At 48.1% G+C, this 25777-nt stretch overlaps 1 protein-coding gene across 1 annotated transcript; it reads left to right on the forward strand.

Moving 5' to 3' along the window:
- The first annotated feature begins 2124 nt into the window (after positions 1-2124).
- Ctse (cathepsin E) lies at positions 2125-21588 on the forward strand. The gene is made up of 10 exons (XM_070041652.1): positions 2125-2163; positions 10146-10340; positions 10598-10754; positions 11553-11670; positions 12574-12692; positions 14984-15183; positions 17578-17700; positions 19407-19548; positions 19627-19725; positions 21310-21588. The coding sequence occupies exons 2-10, from the start codon at positions 10270-10272 to the stop codon at positions 21472-21474; spliced, it is 1194 nt and encodes a 397-aa protein (XP_069897753.1). The 5' UTR covers positions 2125-2163; positions 10146-10269; the 3' UTR covers positions 21475-21588.
- The last annotated feature ends 4189 nt before the right edge of the window (positions 21589-25777 follow it).

Below are 25777 nucleotides of genomic sequence, written 5' to 3' on the forward strand. Positions count from 1 at the left end.
CCTGGCAGATTGGTGGCCCAGATGGAATAAAAGCAGGGAAAAGAGAAAGCCAGTGGACACGGGCATTCTCTCTCTCTGCCTCCTGGCCATCTTGCTTTGCTCTACCATGATCTACCACCATGATGGTCAGCAATTTCTCCCTTTAAGTTGTTTATGTCAGACAATGAAACATTACAGAATTCCTGTAGCCAAGAGACAGATTTAATCTGAGCAATGCCAATTGTCCTTCAGACTTGCATAAATATGGCAATAACGTAAGGTAGATAGATGATGGGTCACACTTGAATAAACCAAGAGTAGGAGGGGATAAAGAACAAAAAAAAGTTTTTAAAAAATGTTCTCTGGTGCCAGGGGCTCATACCTGTAATCCTGGCTATCGGAAGACTAAGATCTGAAGATCTCACTCAAATAGGTGTCTCATGGACTCTTGTCCCCAATTGACCACCAGAAAGCCAGAAGTAGAGATGTGGCTCAAGTGATTGAGCACTAGCCTTGAGTGAAGAAGCGAAGGCAAGCGCCCAGGTCCTGAGTTCAAGCCCCAGTACTTGCATGCATACCAAAAAATGTTCAAAAAATAGGAAATGGAGGTGTGGCTAAAGTAGTCGAGCAACATACTTGAGCAAAAAGCCTATGAGAGCATAAGTCCCTGAGTTCAAACCCCAGTACCAGCACATACATACATGCACACATTCACACACACACACACACACACACACACACACACACACACACACACACACACACACACACACACACAATAATCAGACCAGAAAGGCTATTCTAAATGCACATATGGTATCATAAGCTAATAAAATTAATTAATTCAATTCTAATTCTAAAATCAAAGAGAAGAAATCCAACCCAGATCTGCTTGCCCGACTATACCTCTGCAAGGAGGGCTGCAAGATTAAGAAGAAGAAGACACATAGGCCCTGAACTCAGGAGTTCAGCCCCATATCCACCCCACCCCCGGCTAGCAGATAAGACAAATACCATATCTAAAACAAGAGTGATAGCTAAAACAAAAGTCATTGCCAAAAAAGATACACAAGGCAAGTAATACTGGATTGTTTCTAACGTGAGTAACTGGGGAAGGCTGCATGGTGGTGGTGTCATCTGTGCTAGATTACGGGTGTCTGGAGCAGAGGCAGGAAACATAGAGTCGCTTTTTTCCTTTGGAGAGCATCTGAAATTGTTGATGAGAGGTGGAACACCAGGCCTCTGCGGGGGACGGGAGGCTGTCACCTAGAATGGGGAAAGAAAGAGGGATGGAAGCTGAGAAGACAGCCTGGCAGATGGTTAGCTACCTCGACTTCAAAAGCCCTGTGTGGCCTCTGATGATGCCTGTTTAACTTATCTGCCCAGCACCTAGGCCTGGGACACAGCGAATTCTCTGTAAATGCTTGGTGAATGAAGGAAAGATCCAACATATCCCTCTTTGTTTATCTTAGGCCAGCCACAGACGCAATGGCGGAGTGAGGCCGAGCCAGCAGGGCAGAGAGGAGCGTGGTGTTCAAAGACACTTCCTCCCCGCCTTCTGTGCACACTCTCATCATTACTGAGACTTCTGTTTTTATTGCAAAAGTTTATTTCCCAAAATAGAAACCCTGGGTCCTGTTGAGGTTTATCACTGAGCCCATTTATCCGATGGGGTTGCTTTAAAGATCACTTTGTGCTTCTCAGCACGCACAGTAGCTTATCCGCAAAACAACAAACCATCACCTTAACCTTTGGCTCCATGAGAAGATCCCAACAGGGTGTTTAACAGGAACAGGTCCCATATTGGTGGGACTACTGGTGGGAAATACTGTCCTTTGTCTGGTTTGTACATACAGTGTCTTTGATTTCAAACTACAATTAATTATTTTTTTATCCGGAAAGCAAGCCAGCAGGTTTTCAACAAGCGCGGATGGCAAACTCTATGTCCATTTCACAGTCCCATTGGCTTGTCTGAGCTGTGTGAGGTCCTGGCAGCAGTTAGAAGGATCAGATAATTATCGCCATTTGTAGCTGAGGTGTCTGAGAGATAAGACTTGCTCAAGATCTGTTAGCAAATAGCAAAACCACTGTCCCAGAACAGACCTCAAAAGCCCCGAGCCAACCATCCGTTTACTACAAACATTTACACTTTTGACATTTTTGGTTTAACTAGAGATTCCAGAGGTAAGTGATTTATGTCCTTATTATAATAATTTTTTTGCAAATGATTTATTTAGCAAAAATCCATTTGGCATGACAATTTTACAGCAAATGGGAATACATGGTTTTGCGAAAAGGTTAATTGTTTCATAGGTTAAGGCAGAATGCATTTGACAAAGACTCTGGTGTTAAATAACTAGTGTGAATAAACAGAGATGCTTTTCCAACCATGTTTTTTTAATCTACATGTGGTGAAAATCCACCTATTAGTATTTGTGTTCTAGTTAAATACGAAATTTTGTGTTCTGACTCATAGTCTGCATTGAGTGATTAATATAGGTCTACCTTTATAGTAATTATTATCTTATCACATATCTACAGGCATTGCCTTCCTTCCTTCCTTCCTTCCTTCCTTCCTTCCTTCCTTCCTTCCTTCCTGATCCTTTCTTTTTTGGCACTGGTATTGGGGCTTGAATTCAGTTCCTCACACTTCCACTTGGCTTTTTCCAAAGGAATAAGGTTGGCACTCTTATCACTTGAGCCACAACTCCACTTACACTTTTCACTGTATACACACACACACACACACACACACACACACACACACACACACACACACACACACACACACAGAGACAGACAGACAGACAGACAGACAGAGACAGAGCCAAAAAACAGAAAATGAAAAGTGAGGAAAAACTATTTGGGTTATTAATTCAGCTGGAGAGGAGATTGTAAAGGTAGAATGCCAAAAAAAAAAAAAAAAATGGAGGCTAGAAGCTATTGGTTCAGGCAAATGTAATACAGAAGCATGAGAAAGGTTAGGAACTCACCTTGCTGTTCCATTGTAAAACATAATCAGTAATGGGCTGGGAAGGTGGGTCAGTGGTAGAGTGCTTGCCTCGCATGCATGAGGCCCTGGGTTCGATTCCTCAGTACCACATAAGCAGAAAAAGCCGGAAGTGGCAATGTGGCTCAAGTGATAGAGTGTTAGCTTTGAGCTGAAGAGTTTAGGAACAACGCCCAGGCCCAGAGTTCAGACCCATGACCAATAAAAAACAAACAAACAAATGAAAAAAAAAACATAATCAGTAAGCTTCAAGAAAAAACTAGATTTTGGGGCTGGGAAGGTGGCTCAGTGGTAGAGTGCTTGCCTTGCATGCATGAGGCCCTGGGTTCGATTCCTCAGCACCACATAAGCAAAAAGAAAAAAGCCGGAAGTGGTGCTGTGGTAGAGCACTAGCCTTGAGCTGAAGAGCTGAGGGACAGCGCCCAGGCCCAGAGTTCAGACCCCACGACCGGACCCAAAAAAAAAAGAAAAAACTAGATTTTGAAGTGCTAAGGATCTAAGGATACAGGCTCATAGCTCAAACAGAAACTATAATACTCATGGCAGTGATCTACCTCAGCTTAGACATTTTTAGTTTACAACTATGATAACATAGTTGGGTGTTTGGGGGGGAATATAATGAACATTTTTTTCCCACATAGTGAATGAGCCAATTGCTAGATTCTAGATATTTTATTCAAAGAATTCTTTCTGCATTTTACTAGCTCTGTGAGAACAAAAAAAAATCAACCATAAAATGAGAAAGAACACAAAGATCAGGAGGAATTAGCACATTTTTCTAAGTAAACTTGAAGAATCTGAAATAAACATCCATAGTGCCACTAAGTATTTGAATTTCAAATCTGATTTGAAAATATGTAGTTATCAAGGTCGAAACAAACAGATTGTGTAGGTTGATAAGACAATATTTCACATTCTGAGATCATCCAAAAAGCAGTATGAATGTCTTGGCACATTTCCTTTGTTTACAATTCTGCTAAAATCATAAGATTCTAGCAGAACACAAACATAAACACCAAATAACATCTACATGTTGTCTGAAAGATGAAAATCTAAATCAAATAATTGGAACAAAGCAGACTATTGACTGAAATTTTTTTACTGTTGTAATAGACGTCAAACACCACACAGTTAAATAACTTGAGCTCTCTCTTCTGTGGATATAAGCCATGTCTAATGGGAACACAGGGCCTTAAGCTCTTGCTCAGCTTGCTTGCTTGCTTGGCTGGCATTCTACCACTTGAACTATCCTTATACCCCCTCATTTGCTGGTTATTTTGGAGATCATCTCTCAGACATTTCTGCCCAGGTTGTCCTCAAACCGTGATCTTCTGAATCTCAGCCTCCTAAATACCTAGGGTTAGAGGCATGAGCCACCCAGCTGATTCTTTAAAAAGAAAATCAAGCCTCAAAGACTACTAATGAATTAATTTATGGCTCAGCCTTTTTTTTTTTCAGTCATGGGACTTGAACTCTGGGCCTGGGAGCTGTCCCTCAGCTCTTCAGTTCAAGGCTAGCTCTCTACCACTTGAGCCACAGCACCATTTCTGCATTTTCTGCTTATGTGGTGCTGAGGAATCGAACCCAGGACCCCATGCATGTGAGGCAAGCACTCTACCACTGAGCTAGCTACCTTCCCAGCCCCTAGCTCAGCCTTTTGAACAAATAAAAACATTATTTGGCCCTAAACCCATTTAGAAGAAATAATTATCCTTAAATTTATCGTCAAGGGTTCAGGAACAAGAGACTGGAACTCATTTGGAGACAGGCCTTCTTAGAAGGCACTAACAGACACTCGATAACGAAAAAGGGGAATGCGTATAGACTCAATGCCTTTAGACTAGTCTGAGCAGCAGCTGGGAAGAGCCCCAGGATGGACTTGATGGAATCCAGATACCCAGCTTTGAAAGGGCAACAAAGTCTTCACAAGAAGAGTTAGGGAGTCCCAGCTTCCATGCTGTTTCTGGGTGGGTTAAGTTAGGTGGCTGAGATTTGAGAATCAAGGTCCAGAGCCAGCCCAGGCAGACAAAGCTGAAAGATTCTTATCTCTACTTGACCAGTGAAAAGCTGAAACTGGAGTCATGGCAGAATGACAATGGTAAACTGAGCAAGAGTGCAAGGTCCTGAGTTCAAAGACTCAGTACTAGCGTGGAAGAGGAAGAGGTAGAAGGGGAAGGAGAGGAAGGGAAAGGGGAGGGAAAATGAGGAGGAGGAGGAGGAGGAGGAAAAGAACAGCCCCCAAAGATGTCCACATATCTAATTCCAGAAATCTATTAATGTTACCCTAACTTGGGTGCAGATGTGATTACACTGAGGACCTTAAAATGAAATGATAATGCTGAATTATCTTCTTGGGGCAAATGTAGACAGGCACAAGTGGACATAAACCTTCCCAGCTATGGCCAGAGGGAGACAGGGCTTGAGAAGATTGGTGAGAGGTATTCAACACTGCTGACTCGGAAGACGGAGAAGGAGCAAGAGCTAAGGAACGTGGGCAGCCTCTGGAAGCTAGAATAAAGACAAGGAAACAAATTTTCCTTCTAGAGAAGGAAATCTGTGAAATCTGTGTCACACACCTAGCCTACGACAAACTGTAAGATAACAAATGAGCACTTTTTAAAAGCACTGCCTTTGCGGTCATTTGTTGCAGCAACAATGTAGTACTAAAGTAATAGAGTAATAGGTGAGACTGAATGAATGGTGTTTGCCAAGACTTCAGTGATGGGGCTGCCCATGGAGGCTCTGGGTAAAGGAGGTTATTGAACCTGGTCAAGTGAGTAGCGTCATCTTAACTGTGTTCTTACCCTGTGTTTTCCTCAATGGATTTTCCATGGCACTTAGGCTAGGAACGAGAGAAGAGGTTTTAGAAATGGAGAAGAGGTTTGGGGAATGGAGGCAGATACACCTGACACTGAAATTCTGCCTCGAGCCTGGTTAGTCACAGCCCAAATCTTGCCCCAAGGGCTCTTGGACGGAAACTGGCCCTGAGAGCCCAGCTGTCCTGCCAGGGAAAATAAACCATTCACAGACAGAGCACTAACAGAGGGGACCGAGGGAAAATCCGGCAGGGCCAGCGCCCTCTGCCGGCTGTGCCGCCGCCACTTCTGGTTTGAGAACCACTTGTGTAAAAGAAATTAACTGTGGAAATGACTCAGACTAATCCGTCATGGTGAGGTCCCTCTATTCTAGGTGAATGAAAACAAGAGGCTTTGGCAAGGCAAAAGAGGCCATACTATGTTGGAACAACATTAAGTGCCATAAACAAGTAATTTGCTCAAAGGAGACTTATTTTTCTCCCTTAATTCAGTCAGGGAGGAGCCAATAAAGGGATTCATGGGGGGCTTTTTTTTTTTAACATGTCAGCATAACTTCCTGAGAAGCTTCTAGCACTATGTGTGTGTGTGTGTGTGTGTGTGTGTGTGTGTGTGTGTGTGTGTGTGTGTGTATACCATATTAACATAAAAGACCTCCAATTGTCTGCCCTGAAGGAAATTATCCTTCCCTCTCCTCCCTTCCATCCTTTCCTTCTTTCCTTCCTTCCTTCCTTTTCTTCCTTCCTCCTTCCCTTTCCTCCTCCTTCTCTTTTTCTCCTCTTCCCCCTTCTCTTCTCCCTCTCCTCCTCCTTTCTCCCACCCTAGCAATCATCCAATACAGTGCCATGGTTAAGATCAACAGCTTTAGAGCCAAACTAAGCTGGTTTTGAATCCTAGCTATAGCACCTTATCTGAGTTATTGAGTTACTCTGTGTTTGTTTCCTCTGCTGTAGAATGGGCCTACATTCCTGCCTGCCAGGATGGCTGTGATTTTTTTTTTTTTGGTCAGTTGTGGGGCCTGAACTCTGGGCTTGGTCTCTGTCCCTCAGCTCTTCAACTCAAGATAGCATTCTACGATTTAAACCACAGCACCACTTCCAGCTATTTCTGCTTATGTAGTGCTGAGGAATCGAACCCAGGGACTCCAGGCAAGCACTCTACCACTGAGCCACCTTCCCCAGCCCCTGCTCTGAGTTTTGGAGGAGCTAACGCTTGTAAGTTTCTTAACTCAGAGGCTGGCAGTAATACATGCTCCTAAAATGTCCTGTTATTATCACCCAGCTCAAACTCTTCATATTTATAGACAAGGAAACAGATTCTAAGCAAAGTGATTGATGAATGGGCAGATGGCCAGGTTGTGGCAGAGCCAAGACTAGATCTAGGCATCCTACCACAGCCCTCTTTCTACTGACAACACACGACACTTCCTCTGTTCCAGTCACCCAGTGAGGCTCGCACACGAGTGCGCGTGTCCTGTGAGTGTGACCTCTCTGCCCTCAGAAGCCATCTCCTATCCCATAGCAGCATCCTCTGTCTTTAGAGCTCTGGCACCCTGGCAGGGCTGACTTCCACAGAGCACTGAGCAACTCCCTCTTAGCATCAGTTTCTCTTCTGGAAGCCGAAGCTCCAGAAAGGGGAATTGGATTCTTCCAGAATCCCTTGCAGCTAGCCCAGCCTGCTGTCCACATTCCTGAGGGAATGCTGAGACCCGATGGTCTTCCACAATGTGCCCCCCTTCTGCCTTTCTCCAAGGCCTCACACCCCCTTGCACACACACCTAGGAGGTCGCTCCCTCTCATGCAAGATTCCATTGTCCACTGCCATTGTCCCCAGCAAGCTTTGGTTCCACCCTGAAGCCAGGACAGGTGGACTTCCTGCTTTCTAGAGAGGACAGGAGCTTTGTTGGATGTCCCACATACCTGTCCACTTCTAACCTTTGTCAGACTTTCCAAAACCCAGTAGACCTGGGGCTCTTGGCCAAGGAACCCATAGCTGACTAGCTTTTTTCCAGCCTGAGCCAACCAAAACCTCTGTTTCTGGTAAACAGAGTCAAGTGGGGTGAGGTGGGGAGAGGAAAATGAGGAAGGAGGGAGGGGATCTGGGCGTTCTCAGTGAGGGCTCAGTGATGCTGCTGCTAGAATTCTGTAGAAATGCCTCTGGACGAGAAGTCAAGCATCCTGGTCCTAATCCCAGCTCTGCCTCTGAATGAATCAGGTGTTCTCGATGGGTCACCTTGTCTCTCGGGTCTGTTTTCTCTTCTGATTTAGGAGTGGCTCTCCCATGAGGGTCTATAAGAAGCCTTCCAGTGCAGTGTCTTTCTAGTGACTCTCTGTGGTCTATGGTGACACTGAGAAATGGCAGCCCCTGTCTCTAGGAGAGAGCTAGGTGACGGTCACGATCAATGGTCAGACTGTGAGCCATATAGTCCCCCCACCCCATTGGAGGCTCTTTGCAGCCTGAAGAGCTCTCCCTGCATTGTTTAGTCCCCTGTTAGGATGCCCATTTGAGTACACACCTCTGGGGTTTGATCAGTATGATGTTCATATGAAAGTCTTCTGGAGACCATGGGCCAGGACATGATGCCTAGGGACCTACATGCATGACTGCTTAGGGCCGTAGTAATGTGATGCCCAGTGGCCCACACACGGCCCTGCTCACAGCTACAGTGATGGATACAGAACCTCTATGGGAGGGGTCTTTGCCCTGATTGCCCAGCCTGGCTGGTACAGGTAAGGTACATACCTTACATACCTGCTGGTACAGGTAAGGTATGCAGAAGATGACAACCAAGGTTAGGTGGTGGTTAGGCAAATATGGGCAAATTATGGCAGAGTTTAGTGTTGAGATGAATGTTGCCACTTCTTGTTTCTCCCTTCTGGGACAGACGGACCTCTCTCTCCAGTGATAGGGCAAAGGAACAGGCTCCTGGGAAATGAATAGATGTTCAAAAGGCTTGGTCACCTTAAGGCCAGGGTTGTTTCTTCTCTCTTAGACATCTAGTCAATATTGTGGACCCAGGGAGGGGTTAGGTTTAGCTCAAGACTCTGCGTTTGCCTGCTGCTTGAGCTTGAGGGTGAGAGGCAGATCCTGTGGCAGGTAAGAGCCTTTCCAGAACATGAGCTGAAACCTAAATCCATGCCCCCTGACTCCTACTGCAGATCTGGTGCCCTCTAGAGGCCCTGGCACACGGGATGGACTGGTGGCTGCCTCTGCCGCCCTGGCTCAATGTCAGTTCAAGTCAGGTCCCCATTAGGAGGTGGCTTCCTTGCACCCACCCCCACGAGGCAGGAAAGTCTGGACACTGTAGGAGGCGCATGGCCACTGGGCAGGCTGAGGTCAGCCCTGAAGCCCCTCCCATCCTTAATCCTACTCCTAGATTGAAGATCCTGTTGTTTGTGGGCTCTTTTATGGGCTCCACTGTGTCCCCCAAGCTTGTATGTAGGAGCTGCAACCCCCAGTACTTCAGACTGTGACCATATTTAGAGTTAGGGTCTTTAGGGCAGAACTGAAGTTAAATGAGGTCAGCAAGGTGAGCCCCAGTCTGACATGACTGGTGATCTTATAGGAAGAAGAAAATGGGACACAGATACACAAGAAAGATCTTAAAGACCCAGAGAGATAGGGGCCAACTCTACCTCAAGGAGAGGGGCATCCAAATGAGCAAACCTTGCAGACACTTTGACCCTGGGCTTCCAGCCTCCAGGATCATGAGGAAATATGATCACAAGTCCCTGGGGCCTCCCTGGGGCACCAACACAGGGACCTGCCCGAGCTACTGAGTACCCCCAGTACACTGACCTTCTGTACTGCCCCGCACTGCATACACGCTCCACCAAGCCAGATCCATCCTTGGGGTGAGGGCTGGCCCAAGTCTATCACCAAGTCAACCCTTTCAGAGCCTTCGGGGAGGATGGGCTTCTGCTCCAAAGTAGACACGGGAAGGTGGCCTGTCACCCTGAACCAGGACAGAAGAAATGCAGAGGCACAAGAGCAACTTAACATTTTGAGTTACAATCCCACCATGCATGATTCCGTTTCTGTCCCCTTGGGGTCTTCAGCTGACCATGCAGAGGGCACCAGTTCAATAAAGTGGGCCCAAGGACCATTAATCTCTCAGTTAATTAACATGACATTTCTTAGAGCCCAGGAAGGGTGTCAAAGACCCTGGGGAAAAAGCAAATCTAGGCCAGCTTTCAGAGGGCTAGTGGACCCCCAAATTGTCGCCCCAGATCCACACTCCTCTAGCAAAAGGGAAGGGAAGAGTGGTGGAGGAATATCCGGTCCCACCTTCTGTTTGCTCTGGGCCTGGCTACTGACGCCAGGCCTTATCTTTGGGTCCTCAGACTGGGCAGGGCAGGGCAGGTCAGAGCATAAGAGAGAATTGGTTCCCCTGCCCTGGATGAGAGGAGAACGGAGGGAAGGAGACACACTGCGACCCAGCGAGAGGAAGCTGCTGGCCCCGCCACCATGAAAACGTTCTTGTTGCTGCTGGTTCTGGTGGCACTGGAGCTGGGACAGGTCCAAGGAGCCCTTCACAGGTGAGGTCCCGAGCCCAGCACCCAGCCCACTGGGGCCCCCTCCACCTCCAGCTCAAAGCCCAGGTCCAGCACAGGTCCAGTCCCACTGGGACTGAGCATCTCGGGGCAGAAATGAGACTGGCGAGTTGGGGAGAGATGGGGTAGGTGCACCTGGCCCCAACCCATACCCTGCAGATCCTCCTTCCTGGTGGGAAGAGGGGAGGGGAGCAGAGGGAGGCAGATCTGCACCCCACCTCACAGGCATCTTTGTCTTTCAGGGTGTCCCTCAGGAGACGCCAGTCCCTCCGGAAGAAGCTGCGGGCCAAGGGACAGCTCTCAGACTTCTGGAAGTCCCAGAACTTGGACATGATCCAGTTCACGGAATCCTGCACCATGGGCCAGAGTAGCAACGAGCCCCTGGTCAACTATTTGGATGTGAGGCCCCCTGAGACAGGGGTGCTGGGAGAGGAGGGAGCAGGGAGGAGGGAGGAAGGCCCAGCCTCAGGCTGGGCCAGTGGTGCAGATTGCTTTGCTTGGATGATCCTATGGACTGGTCCCCTGTGGGCGTTGTCAACAGAATCCAGTGGGTCTCAGCTCTCTGTGGGAGTAGAGCACTGCAAGGAAGGACCCTGATTTTCTTTGTTGGCAGCTTCTTAGTTCTGTCCTTAGGCCAAGTGCTTGACTTCTCCCAGCCCCTTCCCAGGCTCCGTGAAGAAGAGGAGCTCCTACCTTGCTTGTAGTGTTGTGGGAAGCAGGGGGGCAGGCATAGAATCAAATGGAGCAGCTGATTTCCTCCCCCTAGCCTTTCCTCTGGTTGCTTGGGGGGAGGGGTTGGTTTTTGTGCCAGTACTGGGGCTTGAACTCAGGGCTTCAGCACTGTCCTGTAGCTTTCTCACTCAAGGCTGGTGCTCTACCACTTAAGCCACACCTCCATCTTCTAGCTTTCTGCTGCTTAATTGGAAAGACTTTACTGACCAGGTTGGCTTTGAACCTTGCTTCTTAGAGCTCAGCCTCCTGAGTAGCTAGGGTTACAGGCATGAGCCACTAGTGCCTGGCTGCTTTTTATCTTTTATTCCCCAGCCTGGCCCACTTCCAGACTCTGAGTTCTAGTCTACAGTCTTCCCGGCTCTGGTCCCAAGCATTCTTCCTTTGATTCCACCCCTGCCACGCCCCTGTGAGCCTCCCCAGCCTGCCTTACTCCCATGCCCTCCTCTTCCCCTCCTTCCCCTGCAGATGGAGTATTTTGGCACCATCTCCATTGGCTCCCCACCACAGAACTTCACTGTCATCTTTGATACCGGCTCCTCCAATCTCTGGGTCCCTTCTGTGTATTGCACCAGTCCAGCCTGCAGTAAGTGGGGGCAGGAACCCTGTGGAAATGCCCAATCCTGGGAGGCCAAGGCCTGGGACTCCAGGAGTAGAGGGCTTGGGTACTCCAAATTGGCCATCCCTGCCACACCAGCCTTCCCTTCCCTCTTCAGGAACAGCTGACCACAGAAACAAGGTGAGACCAGGAAGAGAGTTAAAACACAGCTCCCATTCAAGATAACAAGTTTCACAGGGTCAGACTTTATTAGAGAGAAACTTAGCCATTGAAAAGAGAAATCTTTAACTTAGTGACTCATTTCCTCTGGAGCACACAAAGGAACATGGGGGAAAGTTCCATCTGGGTGACTACTTGTGGGCAAGTTGGTGGATTGGGTTCTGGTGAAGGCCTCACACCTGCTTCCATGAGACTTGGTGGCCTGGCTCCCACAGAGGCGGGGCTGGCGGGGCACAGGGGCTGGGGCATGTCCATTTAGTCAGAGGTAACTCAGGGGGCAGGTGCCTAGGAGAGACTGGCAAAAGAAGAGATAAACAAAGATGTCTCAGTCTATTCAGGACAAGTCCCCAGACAGAGGTTCTCTGAAACCCTGAAGCTAGATGGCCCCCGAGGCTACAAAGTTGGGATAATTTCCTGCCGTGGTAATGGTTTGTCCCTAAGTTTCTTTGAAGGCTAGAATGTGACCCACGCTGGTGGCTAGGCCTTTGCTGGCGCCTGATAAATGGCACTTATCTTGGTGTACCCTATGAGGTCATAGCCACAATCAGGTTTGCCCAGGGACAACTATTTGGTCCCCAGTAAGGCCACACCTGTGTCTAGAGGCCAATGAAGTAGTCACCAGGGAGAGCCATGGTGGGTCTTTCTAAGGCCCCAACTTCATACTGGGAGCCGGGCAGGGATGGAAGAGTGAGCTGCATCCTTGCTTTTCAGAGACACACCCCGTGTTCCGCCCGTCCCAGTCCAGCACGTACAGCCAGGTGGGGACCACATTCTCCATTCAGTATGGGACCGGGAGCTTGACTGGCATCATCGGAGCTGACCAAGTCTCTGTGAGTGAATGCCTTCATCTTTTCTCTTTTGTCCAGGAAACTGGGCGATGGTACAGTTGTTCTGAGGTCTTAGGGTACAGTTTCAGTTCTGTTTCAGGAGGAGGGGAGGAGGATGGGGAGGAGGGACAGCCCTCACCTTGGTCAGCCTCAGGAATCTCCCGCGGGAAGATCCACTTTGTACCCAGTTTCCAGTACACAAAGCCTGATTGATGGCAGGGTGGGCTCATCTCACCATCTCAAGTTCCAGTAAGCCCTTCCTTTCTCCTCCCATTCTGCCACCAAAGCTGTAGACTTCAGGCTGAAGTGCTAGGACAGAGACAACATTCTCCCACCTCTCCACCCTCAGTCCTACAGCTTGAACTATGGGCCTGGGTGCCGTCCCTGAGCTTATTAGTGCTCGACCACTTGAGCCTCAGCACTACTTCCGGCTTTTTTCTGAGTAGTTTATTGGAGATAAGAGTCTCAGGGACTTTTCTGCCTGGGCTGGCTTTGAGCCACGATCCTCAGATCTCAGCCTCCTGAGTGATTAGGATTACAGGCATGAGATACTGGTGCCCAGCCTGAAAACAAGCAAATTTAGCAAACAACAATGCAAAAGTAGAAAGAAATAATAAAGAGACTAGTTGGGATATATCAACATAGGAAAGTAAGACTATATAGAAAATCAACAAAGCCAATGATTAAATCAGAAAAATAAAGAAAAACCAACAATATTAGAAATTTAGAAAGGGAAGTGGCTCCAGAGGTTGTAGAATACCAGCCTTGAGCAGAAAAAGCCAAGTGAGAGCAAAAAGTTCCGAATTCAAGCCCCAGTGCAGGCACACGTAAACACACACACACACACACACACACACACACAAATCTTAAGAAAATAACAACAACAAATAGAAATAAAAAAGAAAACATTTCCAAATGTCCTATAGACATTAAAAATAAAAGAATATCAAGAATAGTTTTATACTGATAATTTTTTTTAAGTACTGGAATTTGAATTGAAGGTCTTATTTGTTCAACTTGCTTGCTTGGCTGACACTCAACCACTTGATCCATGTCTCCAGCCTTGCTTTCTGCTGCTTATTTTAGAGCTGGAGTCTCATGGACTTTTTTCCCCTGGGCTTGTCTCAAACCACGAGCCTCTGGATCTAACTACTCTAGAGGCAAAGATTGGAAAGAGTGAGGCTCAAGGCCAGTCTACACAAAAGTCACTGAGATATTATCTTACCAAACAACCCAGGAGTGGTGTTTCATGTCTGAATCTCATTTATGTGGGAGGCCTAGGTGACCATTTGAGACCAGCCTCAGGCAAAAAGAAGACATCTGAAAAAGTGAAAAGAATGGGAATTGTGGCTCAAATGGTAGAGTGCTTGCCCAGTAAGAGCTGAATTCAAACTCCCAATGTCAAGAGAAAGAGAGGGGGAAGAGGGAGGGAGGGAGGAAAGAAGGATGGAAGGAAGGAAGGAAGGAAGGAAGGGAAAAAAGAAGGGAAGGGAAGGGAAAGATGATGGAGGAAAGAGGAAGAAAGGAATATCTACAAAGAAACCCAAAGCAAGCAATGATGAATAGTTGAGAGACATTGCCTTGAGATCAAGAATGAGATAAGAATGCTCATTTTTTCTCTCTCTATGAAACGTGTTTTGATGGTCCTAGCCAATGCAATAAGGCAAGAAAAGAGAACTTTTAATTACATAAGGAAGGGGCTGGAAATGTGGCTGAGTGGTAGAGTGCTTGCCTAGCATGGATGAAGCCCTGGGCTCAATTCCTCAGTACCACATACACAGAAAAAGCCAGAAGTGGTGCTGTGGCTCAAGTGATAGAGCACTAGCCTTGAGCAAAAGAAACCCATGGACAGGGCTGGGAAGGTGGCTCAGTGGTAGAGCGCTTGCCTTGCATGCCTGAGGCCCGGGTTCAATTCCTCAGCACCACATAAGCAAAAAAGAAAAAAAGCCAGAAGTGGTACTGTGGCTCAAGTGATAGAGCGCTAGCCTTGAGCTGAAGAGCTGAGGGACAGCACCCAGGCCCAGAGTTCAGGCCCCATGACCAGACCCCCCCCAAAAAAAACAAAAACAAAAACAAAAACCATGGACAGTGCCCAGGAGTTCAAGCCTTAGGACTAGTATAAATAAATAAATAAATAAATAAATAAATAAATAAATAAAGATGAAAACTTATTTTTTTAATTACATAAGGAAATGAAACAGGTGAGAATATGGCCTAATTAATCAAGGAGAGCTGTGAGGGAGGAGCCAGGGGTCCAAGGCCCTCTGCCAGCTCTCCATGGCTCTCTCCCTCAGGTGGAAGGGCTGACTGTGGCTGGCCAGCAATTTGGAGAAAGCGTCACTGAGCCTGGCCAGACCTTTGTGAACGCAGAGTTTGATGGAATTCTGGGCCTGGGGTACCCATCCTTAGCTGCTGGAGGGGTGACCCCGGTGTTTGACAACATGATGGCACAGAACCTGGTGGATCTGCCGATATTTTCTGTCTACATGAGCAGGTAAGGTCTGTCAAGCCCACCTGGTAAGGTCAGGGATGGTACAGGGAGATGTGGTGTGCTAGATCTATCTAGTAGTCAAAAGACCTGGCTCCACTCTCTTGGCTGGCCTGCTCTCAGCTGTGTGGTCTTGAGCAAAACACTGAATCTCTCTGGGTTTTGAGAAATTGGAGTTTGCTTCACAAAGAGTTGGAGTTGAGTGTCTCTAGGATTGGCTATTAACTTATGCACTCAATAAATATCAAGCTCCTATTATATGTTGAACATGATACTAGATACGTGGAAGCAAAGAGAGTCTTTGCAGTTGAGAGAAGCAGGAAAAAACATTACATAATGAGCTGGTGATAAAATAATTTCATGCCAGCAATGGAAACATACAGTGTGCGTTTAGCCATACAATGGAATATTACGCAGTCTTGAAAAGGAAGGAAAATTCTGACCCTGAAACATGCATTACACTTGAGGATATTGTACTAAGTCAAACAGACTCCACAGAAAAACAAGCACTGTTTCCACTTGCATGAGGAGCCTAGAGCCGTCACACTCATAGAGACAGAAAGCACACCGGGGCTAGGCAGGGCTAGATAGGCCAGGAAAAGGAGGCCTCATTTAATGGGTACAGTCTTGGCGCTGCAAGTAGAAAACATTCTGGAGCTGGGCTTTGTGATGTGAATATACCAAACACTCCTGAACTATACACTCGAAAATGGCTATAATATTAAGTTTTGTGCTATGCATGTTTCGCCACAATTTCTTAAATGATATGTTGTAGTTGAGAAGGTCACGAAGGCAGGCCCCCCCCAGGTATCTTGCCTGGGGTCCTTGGACAGTGGCTTCAGCTTCCTCCCTACACAGGAAGAGGATCGCTTGCCTTTCCTGAGATCTCCCTGTTCCTGTGTAAGCCCACTCTCCCATTCCCTCTGCACAAAGGGTCCTGACTCCCTCTCTTAAGCTGTGCTTCGTCCCAGCCTGGCTGCCACGGAGCCAAGCCTGGGTGGACAGAGAGGGAGGCTGCCTGAACACTGCCTTACCCTTGAAGGACCTCCTACTCCCTTCCAGCTTGAGAAGAAGTAGGCCAGGCAAGAGCACTGCTGTCAGACTAGCCTGGATCGAAGTCCTCCCTCCTACATCGCTTCATCTCCCTGGGCCTCAGTTTCCCCCAAATGAATGCTAGGTTGACATGAAAGTTAAATAAGATTAGGTTCAATTCCTTATACAGAGGACATCAAGTAATGTTAGATCCTCCTCCTCTCCTCTTTCTCCCTCTCCTCCTCTCTCTTTCTCCTTCTCCTCCTCCTATTAGTTACATCTTCCTTTTCTATTCTCCTTCCTCTCTTCCTCCTCTTCTTCTTCCTTTCTTTCTTATTCTCTTCTCCCTCCTTCCCCTCCTCCTCTCCCCTCCCCACCTCTCCCCTCTCTTCCCCTTCCTTCCCCTCTTCTCTCCTCTCCTCTCCTTTTCTCTCTCTCATTTTTTGCAGTGCTAGGGATAAAACCTATGACCTTGCCAGGCACTGGTGGCTCATGCCTATAATCCTAGTTACTCAGGAAGCTGAGATCTAAGGATTGTGATTTGAAGCCTGTCCAGGCAGAAAAGTCCATGAGACTCTTATCTCCAATAAACTACTCAGAAAAAGCTGGAAGTGGTGCTGTGGCTCAAGTAGTAGAGTGTTAGCCTTAAGCAAAAGAAACCTAGGGACAGTGCCAAGCCCTGAGTTCAAGCCCCAGAACCAGAAAAGAAAAAGAAAACAACAACAAAAGCAAACACCTATGATCTTGTGAATGCTAGGTAAGCTATCCAGCCCCAAACGATACCCCAATCACACACAACCTAACATCCCTGCAGATGTTCCATTCATTCCCCATTCCCACCGCCCTGCAGTACAGGTGAGTTCTCTGTTTTCCTGATCTTCCTGAAAATGAATCTATTTTATGTCTTGTTTCTCCAGACTCCCTGGTGGGTGCCAGAACAGAATCTGAGGACTCAAAGCCAGTGAAAATGAAGCAATATTTAAATCCTAGTAAAGTCATAGCACAGTCACATGAGCATAGACACACAGGAGTAGATGACCGGAAACTCCACACCACCACAGCCACAGGGAGCCAGCTACTTTGGAGAAAGAGATCTCTGGGAGATGCTTCAAGTTCCTGGCCTTGGTTCTACAGGACCACAGCCATGTCCCAGAAGCAGAGGACATTCACAGTTCTCTGAGCAGAGCTGTTTCTGCTAATCAACTTTTAACCAATCCTAGTGGCCGAGGCCCAGTGGGTGTTTCTGCCTACTTAGGTATCTGGGCTCAGCACCCAATGTCCTAGCACAGTGTCCTCAGCCCAGGATCTTAGCCCAGGCTCCCCAGTGTTTCCAGTGACTTTTCTTTAGTAACTGGTCTCGCCCCACAGTGACCCAGAAGGTGGCTCAGGCAGCGAGCTGACTTTTGGAGGCTACGACCCCTCCCATTTCTCTGGGAGCCTGAATTGGATCCCAGTCACCAAGCAAGGTTACTGGCAGATTGCCCTGGACGGGTGAGTATCTCTTCCACCAACTGAGGGACACTGCGGGTCTGTAGGAGCGGACGCTGGGCACTCGCTGTGTGGGTTGGAGGTAAGGAGAGGTGAAGAAGGGCAGCAATAGCCAAGCCACAAGGCAGCTTCCTCCTCTGTCCACGTGCTACACCTGGGCTTCAACTGACAGCCAGATCCTACCTCAACCTGCTGCCCTTTGTCCATCAACACTAATGAACTTACAGGGCCAGGGCTGAGGAACTGAAAAGCAAGGGAGACTTAGACTTGAACGTGGCCCTCCCTAAGCTTATACAGAAGATGAAATGTGCTCTGATTGCCACAGAAGTGCTCAGTGCCCTAAGAGAGGAGCCACAAAGTGGCCCCATGGCCAGGGCACGATGACCCCCTATCTGGAGAGACTTGAGGGTTTCAGGGCTCTGAAATCCAGACTTGACATGAACACAGCATCTTGGTGGAGTGTCTGGGGAATGTGGAACTTGCTGCTTCTTACATGCCTAGCACCGTGTTAGGCAACATGGGAATTCAGAGAGAAGTAATTAAAGGTTCAGTTCTTAAGATGTTCAGGATAAAATGTTAAAAGGACCCACTGCTCACTGTCATTTTAGGACTTCTCAGACTACACAGATTTCCCTACTAAAGGTTCTGACATCACTTGAGATCCTGATCTACATTGTTTAATTGGGGTACCAGGGCTGGAGCTAGGGGCTTCCCACGCCCACTCAACTTCCTTGCTCACAGCTGGCACTCCACCACTGAGCCATGCCTACAGCCCAACTTTTTCACTGGTTGATTAGAGATCATGTCTTGTGGACTTTTGTGTCCAGACTAGGTTTGAACCTTGATGTGCTAGGTCTAAGCCTCTTGAGCAGTTAGCATTATAAGCGTGAGCCACTGGTACTTGGCTCTGACCTACTTTTTATTTTTAATGACATAGAATACAATAAAAGTAGAGTGCACTTCAATTGTGTGTGTGTGTGTGTGTGTGTGTGTGTGTGTGTGTGTGTGTGTTTGGGTCAAGAATAAAGTACAAGCTGGGTGTGGAGACACATGCTTGTAATCCCACCTACTCAGGATGCTGATGGGGAAAACCATAAGTTCAAGCTCAAACTTGGCAAAAGATTGAGATTCTGTTTAAAAAAAAAAAAAAAAAGCAACTAGACATCATTGGCTCATGCTTGTAGTCCTAGCTACTCAAGTAGGTGAGATCTAAGGACCACAGTTTGAAGCCAGCCTGGGCATGGAAAGTCTATGAGACTCTTATCTCCAATTACCCACCAAAAAGCCAGAAATGGAGTGGTGTCTCAGTGGTAGAGTGCTAACCTTGAGCAAAACAGCTCAGGGACAGTATCCTGAGTTCAAGCCCTAGTCCTGGCATGTGCACGCACGCGCATACGCGCTTGCGCACACACACACAATGTCAGTGTATTCTTACTATGAATCTCAGTTTTAAAAAAGTTCACAGAGGAAGTGGTGCTGTGGCTCAAGTGGCAAAGAGCTTGTCTTGAGCTGAAGAGCTAAGGGACAGCGCCCAGGCCCAGAGTTCAAGCCCCACAACCAACAACAACAAAAAAGTTCACAGATAGTCCCATGATGGAAGAGATGTAAAAGAACATCTCCACTGAGTTCTGGGGTGCTAGAGAGCACAGGAAGTGGAAATCACGGGGGACCCAGAGAAGGCTGGCTGGCAGTGACCCCTCTACCCCCAGAATCCAGGTGGGAGACAGCGTGATGTTCTGCGCCGAGGGCTGCCAGGCCATTGTGGACACGGGGACGTCCCTGGTCACTGGCCCCTCCCACGAGATCAAGCGTCTGCAGGAGGCCATTGGGGCCACGCCCACGGATGGAGAAGTGAGTGTCCCCTGGGTGGGGAGCGGCTAGGAGCCAGAGAAGGCAGCCTCTGAGAGGATCCCATGTTGTGTTTTTTAGTATGCTGTGGACTGTGACAACCTCAATGTCATGCCCGACGTCACCTTCATCATCAACGGCGCCACCTACACCCTCAGCCCAACTGCCTACACCCTGCCAGTAAGAGCTGTTCCCTTACTCTGCCCATTACAGGGCCCTTCCCACGCGGGCCCCACTTCCTTTTTCTAACAGCTGCCCTCACTTGCCTGTGTCCTCCTCGAGTCCCTCTCCCACCACTGCAGGAGGTCTCCCCTCTGAAGGAGACACGGGCCCCTAGCGTGGACATTCCACTGGGAATCTCGGGCGAGTCATTGAAGGAAGTTTTGTGGTATGGTTTTACAGATGTTGCAATGGAGCCTGTTCATGAGTCTCTCCGTCCATTACCATGCCAGTGTGGCACGTTCCCCTGGCAGAGTTCCTGCATGTGCACACCCCTCCTCACAGCCAGTGTGGACCATGGTCCTCACCTGCCAGCAGATTTTAATCAAAGCCTCCGCACGCCCTCTAAGATGCTGCAGCCTCTTTGGCCTTGTATCTCCTTCTCGTGGAGGCTTCTGGAGCCCTGCGGGCTTTCCCAACAGCTCCTAGCAACCTCACGTGGCAGGTGGTTGTTGGAAAGACCACTCGTGCCTGGTTAGACCCCAAGTCTCCGGCAAACTAAAAAAATAGAATTGAGAGAGGTTACACTCTGTTTGCAGAACGATAAATGCCTTCTTGCCTGGTACCTAAATGGATTCACGCAAAAAAATTCTCCCCAGAACATCAGCAAGAAAAGAGTCGTGCCTAGCCGGGTGCCGGTGGCTCACACCTGTAATCCTAGCTACTCAGAAGACTGAGATCTGAGGATCGCAGTTCAAAACCAGGCAGGAAAGTCTGTGAGACTCTTATCTCCAATAAACCACCAGAAAACCGGAAGTGGTGCTGTGGCTTAAGTGGTAGAGTGCTCGCCTTGAGCTGAAGAGCTGAGGGACAGCACCCAGGCCCAGAGTTCAGGCCCCACGACCGACAGAAAAAAAAAAAAAAAAGCAGTGACTAGCCATTCATGGAGCAATTCCTCTCTCTTAGAAAAATGAAGCTGAGCTGAGTACCAGTGGCTCACACCTGTCATTCTAGCTACTCTGAGGTCTGATTCAAAGCCAGCCCAGAAAGGAAAGTCTGTGAGACTCTTATCTCCAATTAACCAGCAAATAGGAAGGCGTAGATCTGTGGCTTGAGTGGTGGCATGCTAGCTAAAAGGCCCAGGGACAGTGCTCAGGCCCTCAGTTCTAGGCCAGAACTGGTGTGTGCATGCACATGTGCACATCTCCCCACACACACACACACACAATTAGAAAATTGAAGCTGGGCTTTGCTAGAGGCGAAGGGGAACAGGATTGGAACCATTGTAGCACCGAGCTTTTTGCTCTTCCAGTCTTGCAGTACAATGTCAAGTGTTCTATGGTAAATGACAGTATGGTGGGGCTGTGTCACCCATGAACAGTTCTCAGGATTGTAGAACATAGGTGCATGAACTTGTGTAAACACCTCACTGAGAAAGAGGAGTAAGGATGTGTGAGGCAAGAGGAAGGATCTTCCAGCCAAGATGGTGGAGCCCAGCAGCTTCGAGGCCACACAGCTCTGCCACCACCCTCCCAGGACAGCCCCCAGGCAGGGCCACCTCCCCCCCTGGGTGTCAGTCACTGACATACTTCTTTCCCACCCCAGGACTACGTGGATGGGATGCAGTTTTGTGGCAGTGGCTTTCAAGGACTTGACATTCAGCCTCCATCCGGGCCTCTGTGGATCCTTGGGGACGTCTTCATTCGACAATTCTATGCCATCTTTGATCGCGGGAATAACCAAGTGGGGCTGGCCCCCTCGGTGCCCTAAGAAGGGCTAAGTGCTTGTACCTGGCTCCCCAACACCCCTGGGGCCTGTTAGGGTGGGGCTTTCTTTATACCTTTCAGAAAATGATCTTATAAAATATAATCAATGCAACTTGAATTAGGACTGAACAGAGCATACACACACACACACACACACACACACACACACACAACTTGCCACATACATCACATGTACATACCACCTCCACCACTGCCAATACAGCAAATTAACTTCTCTATGTATTTCCTCCCTTTATGTTGGCTTTTCATTGTGGGAATCTCCCAACCTACTGAAGGAAAAGTTATAGCACAGTAAATCCCTCTGTACCCCACTCGGCTTTCTCTGACCCATCCACACATGGCCAGGCCCCATTTGTATCTACCCTGAGATCCACCACAGACCAGCATTGTTTTGAAGCAGAGTCCACACACCCTATCATTTTATTCATAAATCTGCAGTCAGCATTCAGGGATTCTCCCGTTGTCTGGTGCATGTGCTCTTGTGTTTCACAGCTGGCTTGTCTGCATCAGGATTCAACCAAGATCCATAACCAGCATTGCTTTGAAAATGTCTCGGATTGGAATCTGAATTTTGCTGGTTGGGATCCAGATGTGTCGTGGGCCTGGGTCTCTGAGCTCATCCTCTTTGTAAGATGGTAGTTAGACCTCAGGCTGGCTGCTATGGCAACAAAACATTTCACAGGTGAAGCCCATCAGGCAGACGAGGCTGGCGCCCCTCCATGGCTAGTGTTAAGCTTGATGAGTGGGTTTCACCATCTGCTACGAAGCTCCGTTCAGCAGCACTGATCACTCAGATGATTCCATTATTTCCAAGCATTGGTTGGGTGGAACTCTATTTAAAAATTTTTTAACTTAAAAAAAAAACACCTTCCTTCATCAATCATCTGCTCACCAGGTGATGAGCTGGTACAAGAGCAGATGCCAATATTTGATGTGTTTCAACTTATCACAGTTACTTTTCATGATCATACTACCCCATCTCTAACCAGTGGATGGCCCTCAAGTTACTTCCTGTAGACTTTTCTGGCCCATCTTTCACACTTCCAGTCCCATATGTGGCACTGCCATGGTCCCGACGAGTCTTGGCTCCTTCAGCATACTCACGTGTTTGCTATAAATAAACATACTTCATAGTATGTAGGAGGGGGGGCAGGAAGGAGGGGAGGGGAGGGAGAGAAGGGGGAAAAACACACCAGGGCTCATCCCCAGGGACCCACTATGGAGAATTCTGCTCTAACTCACATCCTCATTCAGTTGTCATAAGAAAGGACTTGTCTTTCTCTTCCTCACTTTAGTTTTTGCTTCCTTTTAAAAGGAAGAATCTTCAATTTCATTCTTATTAATAAATTATGTGCAAGTGCTCCATAACTCTCACCTCAGAGAACACGAGGGTCCATTTGAAGTGGTTTTCATTTAAAAAAAAACAACACTTTTTTTCTTTGTAAGAAACCTTTCTCTTTCTCTTACTGGGCACAGTGGCTCATGCCTGTGATCCTAATGACACGGGAGGTGGAGTTTGGAGGATTGCAGTTTGAGGTCAACCTGGGGAGAAAAGTTCACAAGATTCCATCTGGACCAGCAAGCACATGGGTGTGGTGGCTCCAGCCTGTTACCCCAGCTACAGGAGGCACAATGGCTGCCGCCTACCTGCCTGTCATCCCCAACAGCATCGGAAAGCCCAGGGATCGTAACTGAAGCTGGAAGGAGCTGGAAGGAGCTGGAAGTTTGGCTCAAGTGGCAGAGCACCTGCCTGGCAGTTCAATCCCCAGTGCTCAAGGAGGGAAAAGGAATCATTTATGTGCCATATCTACTTCTCGAAACTGCTTTTTATTTTTTCATTTAAAAGTAGATTGATTCCTTATCAGGCAGCTAGCTGCTTCTTCTAATATTTACACAGTGTGCATTCATTTATCTGACGCTCTCTCAATGCAGAGATTCACTGGGGCTTAAGTTCAACCTGACACAATTCATAATTGTTTTATACCAGACACTGAATGAGACCCTGGAAGATAGGCAAGGTGACTGGGTCAGCCAGCCCCTGACCACAGGGGTCATGGAATATACCCCAGGCTGAAGGTCAGGTAGCGAGCTAATCTGGACTTGAAGCTGAAGCTCCTGCCGTCATCACTAGGTGACCATGGGTGATGGATTCATGTCTCTGGACGGCTCCTCTCTCAGAGCCTTTGGGAAGAGTTGGTGAAGTCTGGCAGGGGGCAGTAGCACCACTCAGCTTCCTCTCCCCTTCACAGACCCTGCTCAGAGTGCATCGCAGCTCCACACATACATACATTTGTTTTCTTTTTCTCTTTACAGTTATATGTTTTTGGAGGTTTGGCTTGTGTTGTTTTCAGAGTGGGTTAAGAACAGCCCGCTCTGAACCAGCTAGCAAAGCAGGATCACAGAGCTACTAACCACACAGGCTCTGGAGCCAGACTGGCCCAGACTTGATTCCTAGCACCCATTTGCCTGGCTGTTGAATGGGCATGGTTACAGGAAGTGCTTCTGGGGTCACACCATGTGTGTCTGTGAACATTTAACTGCTGAGTGCCTGCGGTCATCAGCAAGCTGACTCTCAGCTGAGCAAATAGCATAAAGGCAGGGGCCCTTGAATAAAAAAGACTTTTTCCTCTAGATCAAGGCACCCTATGTGGGACCAGTTGTTCTCTGCGGGGTCAGTTTTTGTCCTGGGAGTGTCCATAATGTGCTGGCCGGGGACTGTCCATCCAGGAGGCTGAGAAGAGAAGGTTTAGAGGATGAAAGTGATGTGCAGGCCACACAATCACCTCTGCTAAATGACCAAACAGGGTGTTGACTCACTGGTCCTCACAATAGCTTTGCAGCCTGGTCCCTTGTCCCCATTGTCCTCATTGCCCTGGGCAGGGCTCTCCCCTGGATTTTTGCTCCTGCATCTTGACTCATGCCCTGATCTGACCTCCCCCTCTTCCCTCCCCCCAGCATACCCATACCTGGTTAATGAACATCTCTAAAATCTGGCTCATATCCCAGTTATCCCTTGTCCTCACTTCCTGCATTTACAACAAGGACGTCCCAGACAATAGGACTTCCCAGATTCTCTATGGTCTGGCCTCAGTTTACACACACACACACACACACACACACACACACACACACACACACACATACACACACGTCAGGACCATCTGAAAAAACTGAGTCCTCCCCATTTTCCCATTTGCATGCTTTGTTCTCAGAAACTCTTCCGCCCTGTTTGCACCCTCCAGGAGCATTAAGGTGACAAGGCAGCCGGGTGCCAGGGCTCATGCCTGTAATTCTAGCTACTCAGGAGGCTGAGATCTAAGGATCACAGTTCAAAGCTAGCCCAGTCAGGAATGTCCGTGAGACTCTTATCTCCAATGAACCAGAGACCACCAGAAAACCAGAAGTGGTGTTATGGCTCAAGTGGTGGAGTGCTAGCCTTGAGCTGAAGGGTTCAGCGACAGTGCCCAGGTCCAGAGTTCAAGACCCACAACAGATAAAAAATAGATAAATAAATATTTAAAAATTAAAAATAAAAAGTTGACAATGAAGACAGGTTCAACACAGTGCTAGAAACAAAATGCAACTCTCCATCCCAGGTTTGCCCTTGAAGGTGGACAGCCAGGTCTGGAAGTGGAGCCCTTCCTGCTCTCCTCTGCCCAACACCAATGGGAGCTACTGCCTCCTCCAAGGGCATTTCTGCTGCTGAAGGTCAGAACTTCAGTTCAACTTCCTTCTTCCTCCAAAGCCCACTTTGTCGCCCCCCTCCCCAAAAAGAACTAATGTTTTCCTCCTTTAAGTCCCTCTCCATACATGGCTTTATTTGTTCCATGTGTTATTATTTTCACTGTATCCCCCAAAGAGTCAGACCTATTCAGGTTGTTGGGGGGAGGGGAAGAGGCATCTGTGTCCTCCCCCACCCCCAGGGTAGGGGCTGTCACCTCCCCCCCCATGTACCTGCTGCTTGTGTGTTAGAGGAGGGAAGGGAAGTTGCTGACTTTGATCCCCTGTGGTTGGAGGAAGTGGGGACTGGACCTGGCTGTGGCTGGTGGCTGAGCTTCCCAAGGTGTTGGGAGAGTTCCCTAAAAGACCTGTGCTTGGTTTCTGCCCCTCCCCACCCCTCCCCAGTGAAAAGCAGCCACAGCTCACTCCCCAGGCCCCAAAGCACTCACACATGGAATTGGAAGTCGCTGGGGTGTGTCACTATACCTCTCTTAAGGGCTCTCTCTCTCTGTGTCTCAAAAAAACAAAACCTTGACTACACACGGTCTAGGCAAGCGCTTTATCAT

The sequence above is a fragment of the Dipodomys merriami genome, unplaced genomic scaffold (assembly GCF_024711535.1).
Source record: "Dipodomys merriami isolate MVZ:Mamm:240054 unplaced genomic scaffold, mDipMer1.0.p SCAF_31, whole genome shotgun sequence".
Classification (NCBI taxonomy): domain Eukaryota; kingdom Metazoa; phylum Chordata; class Mammalia; order Rodentia; family Heteromyidae; genus Dipodomys; species Dipodomys merriami.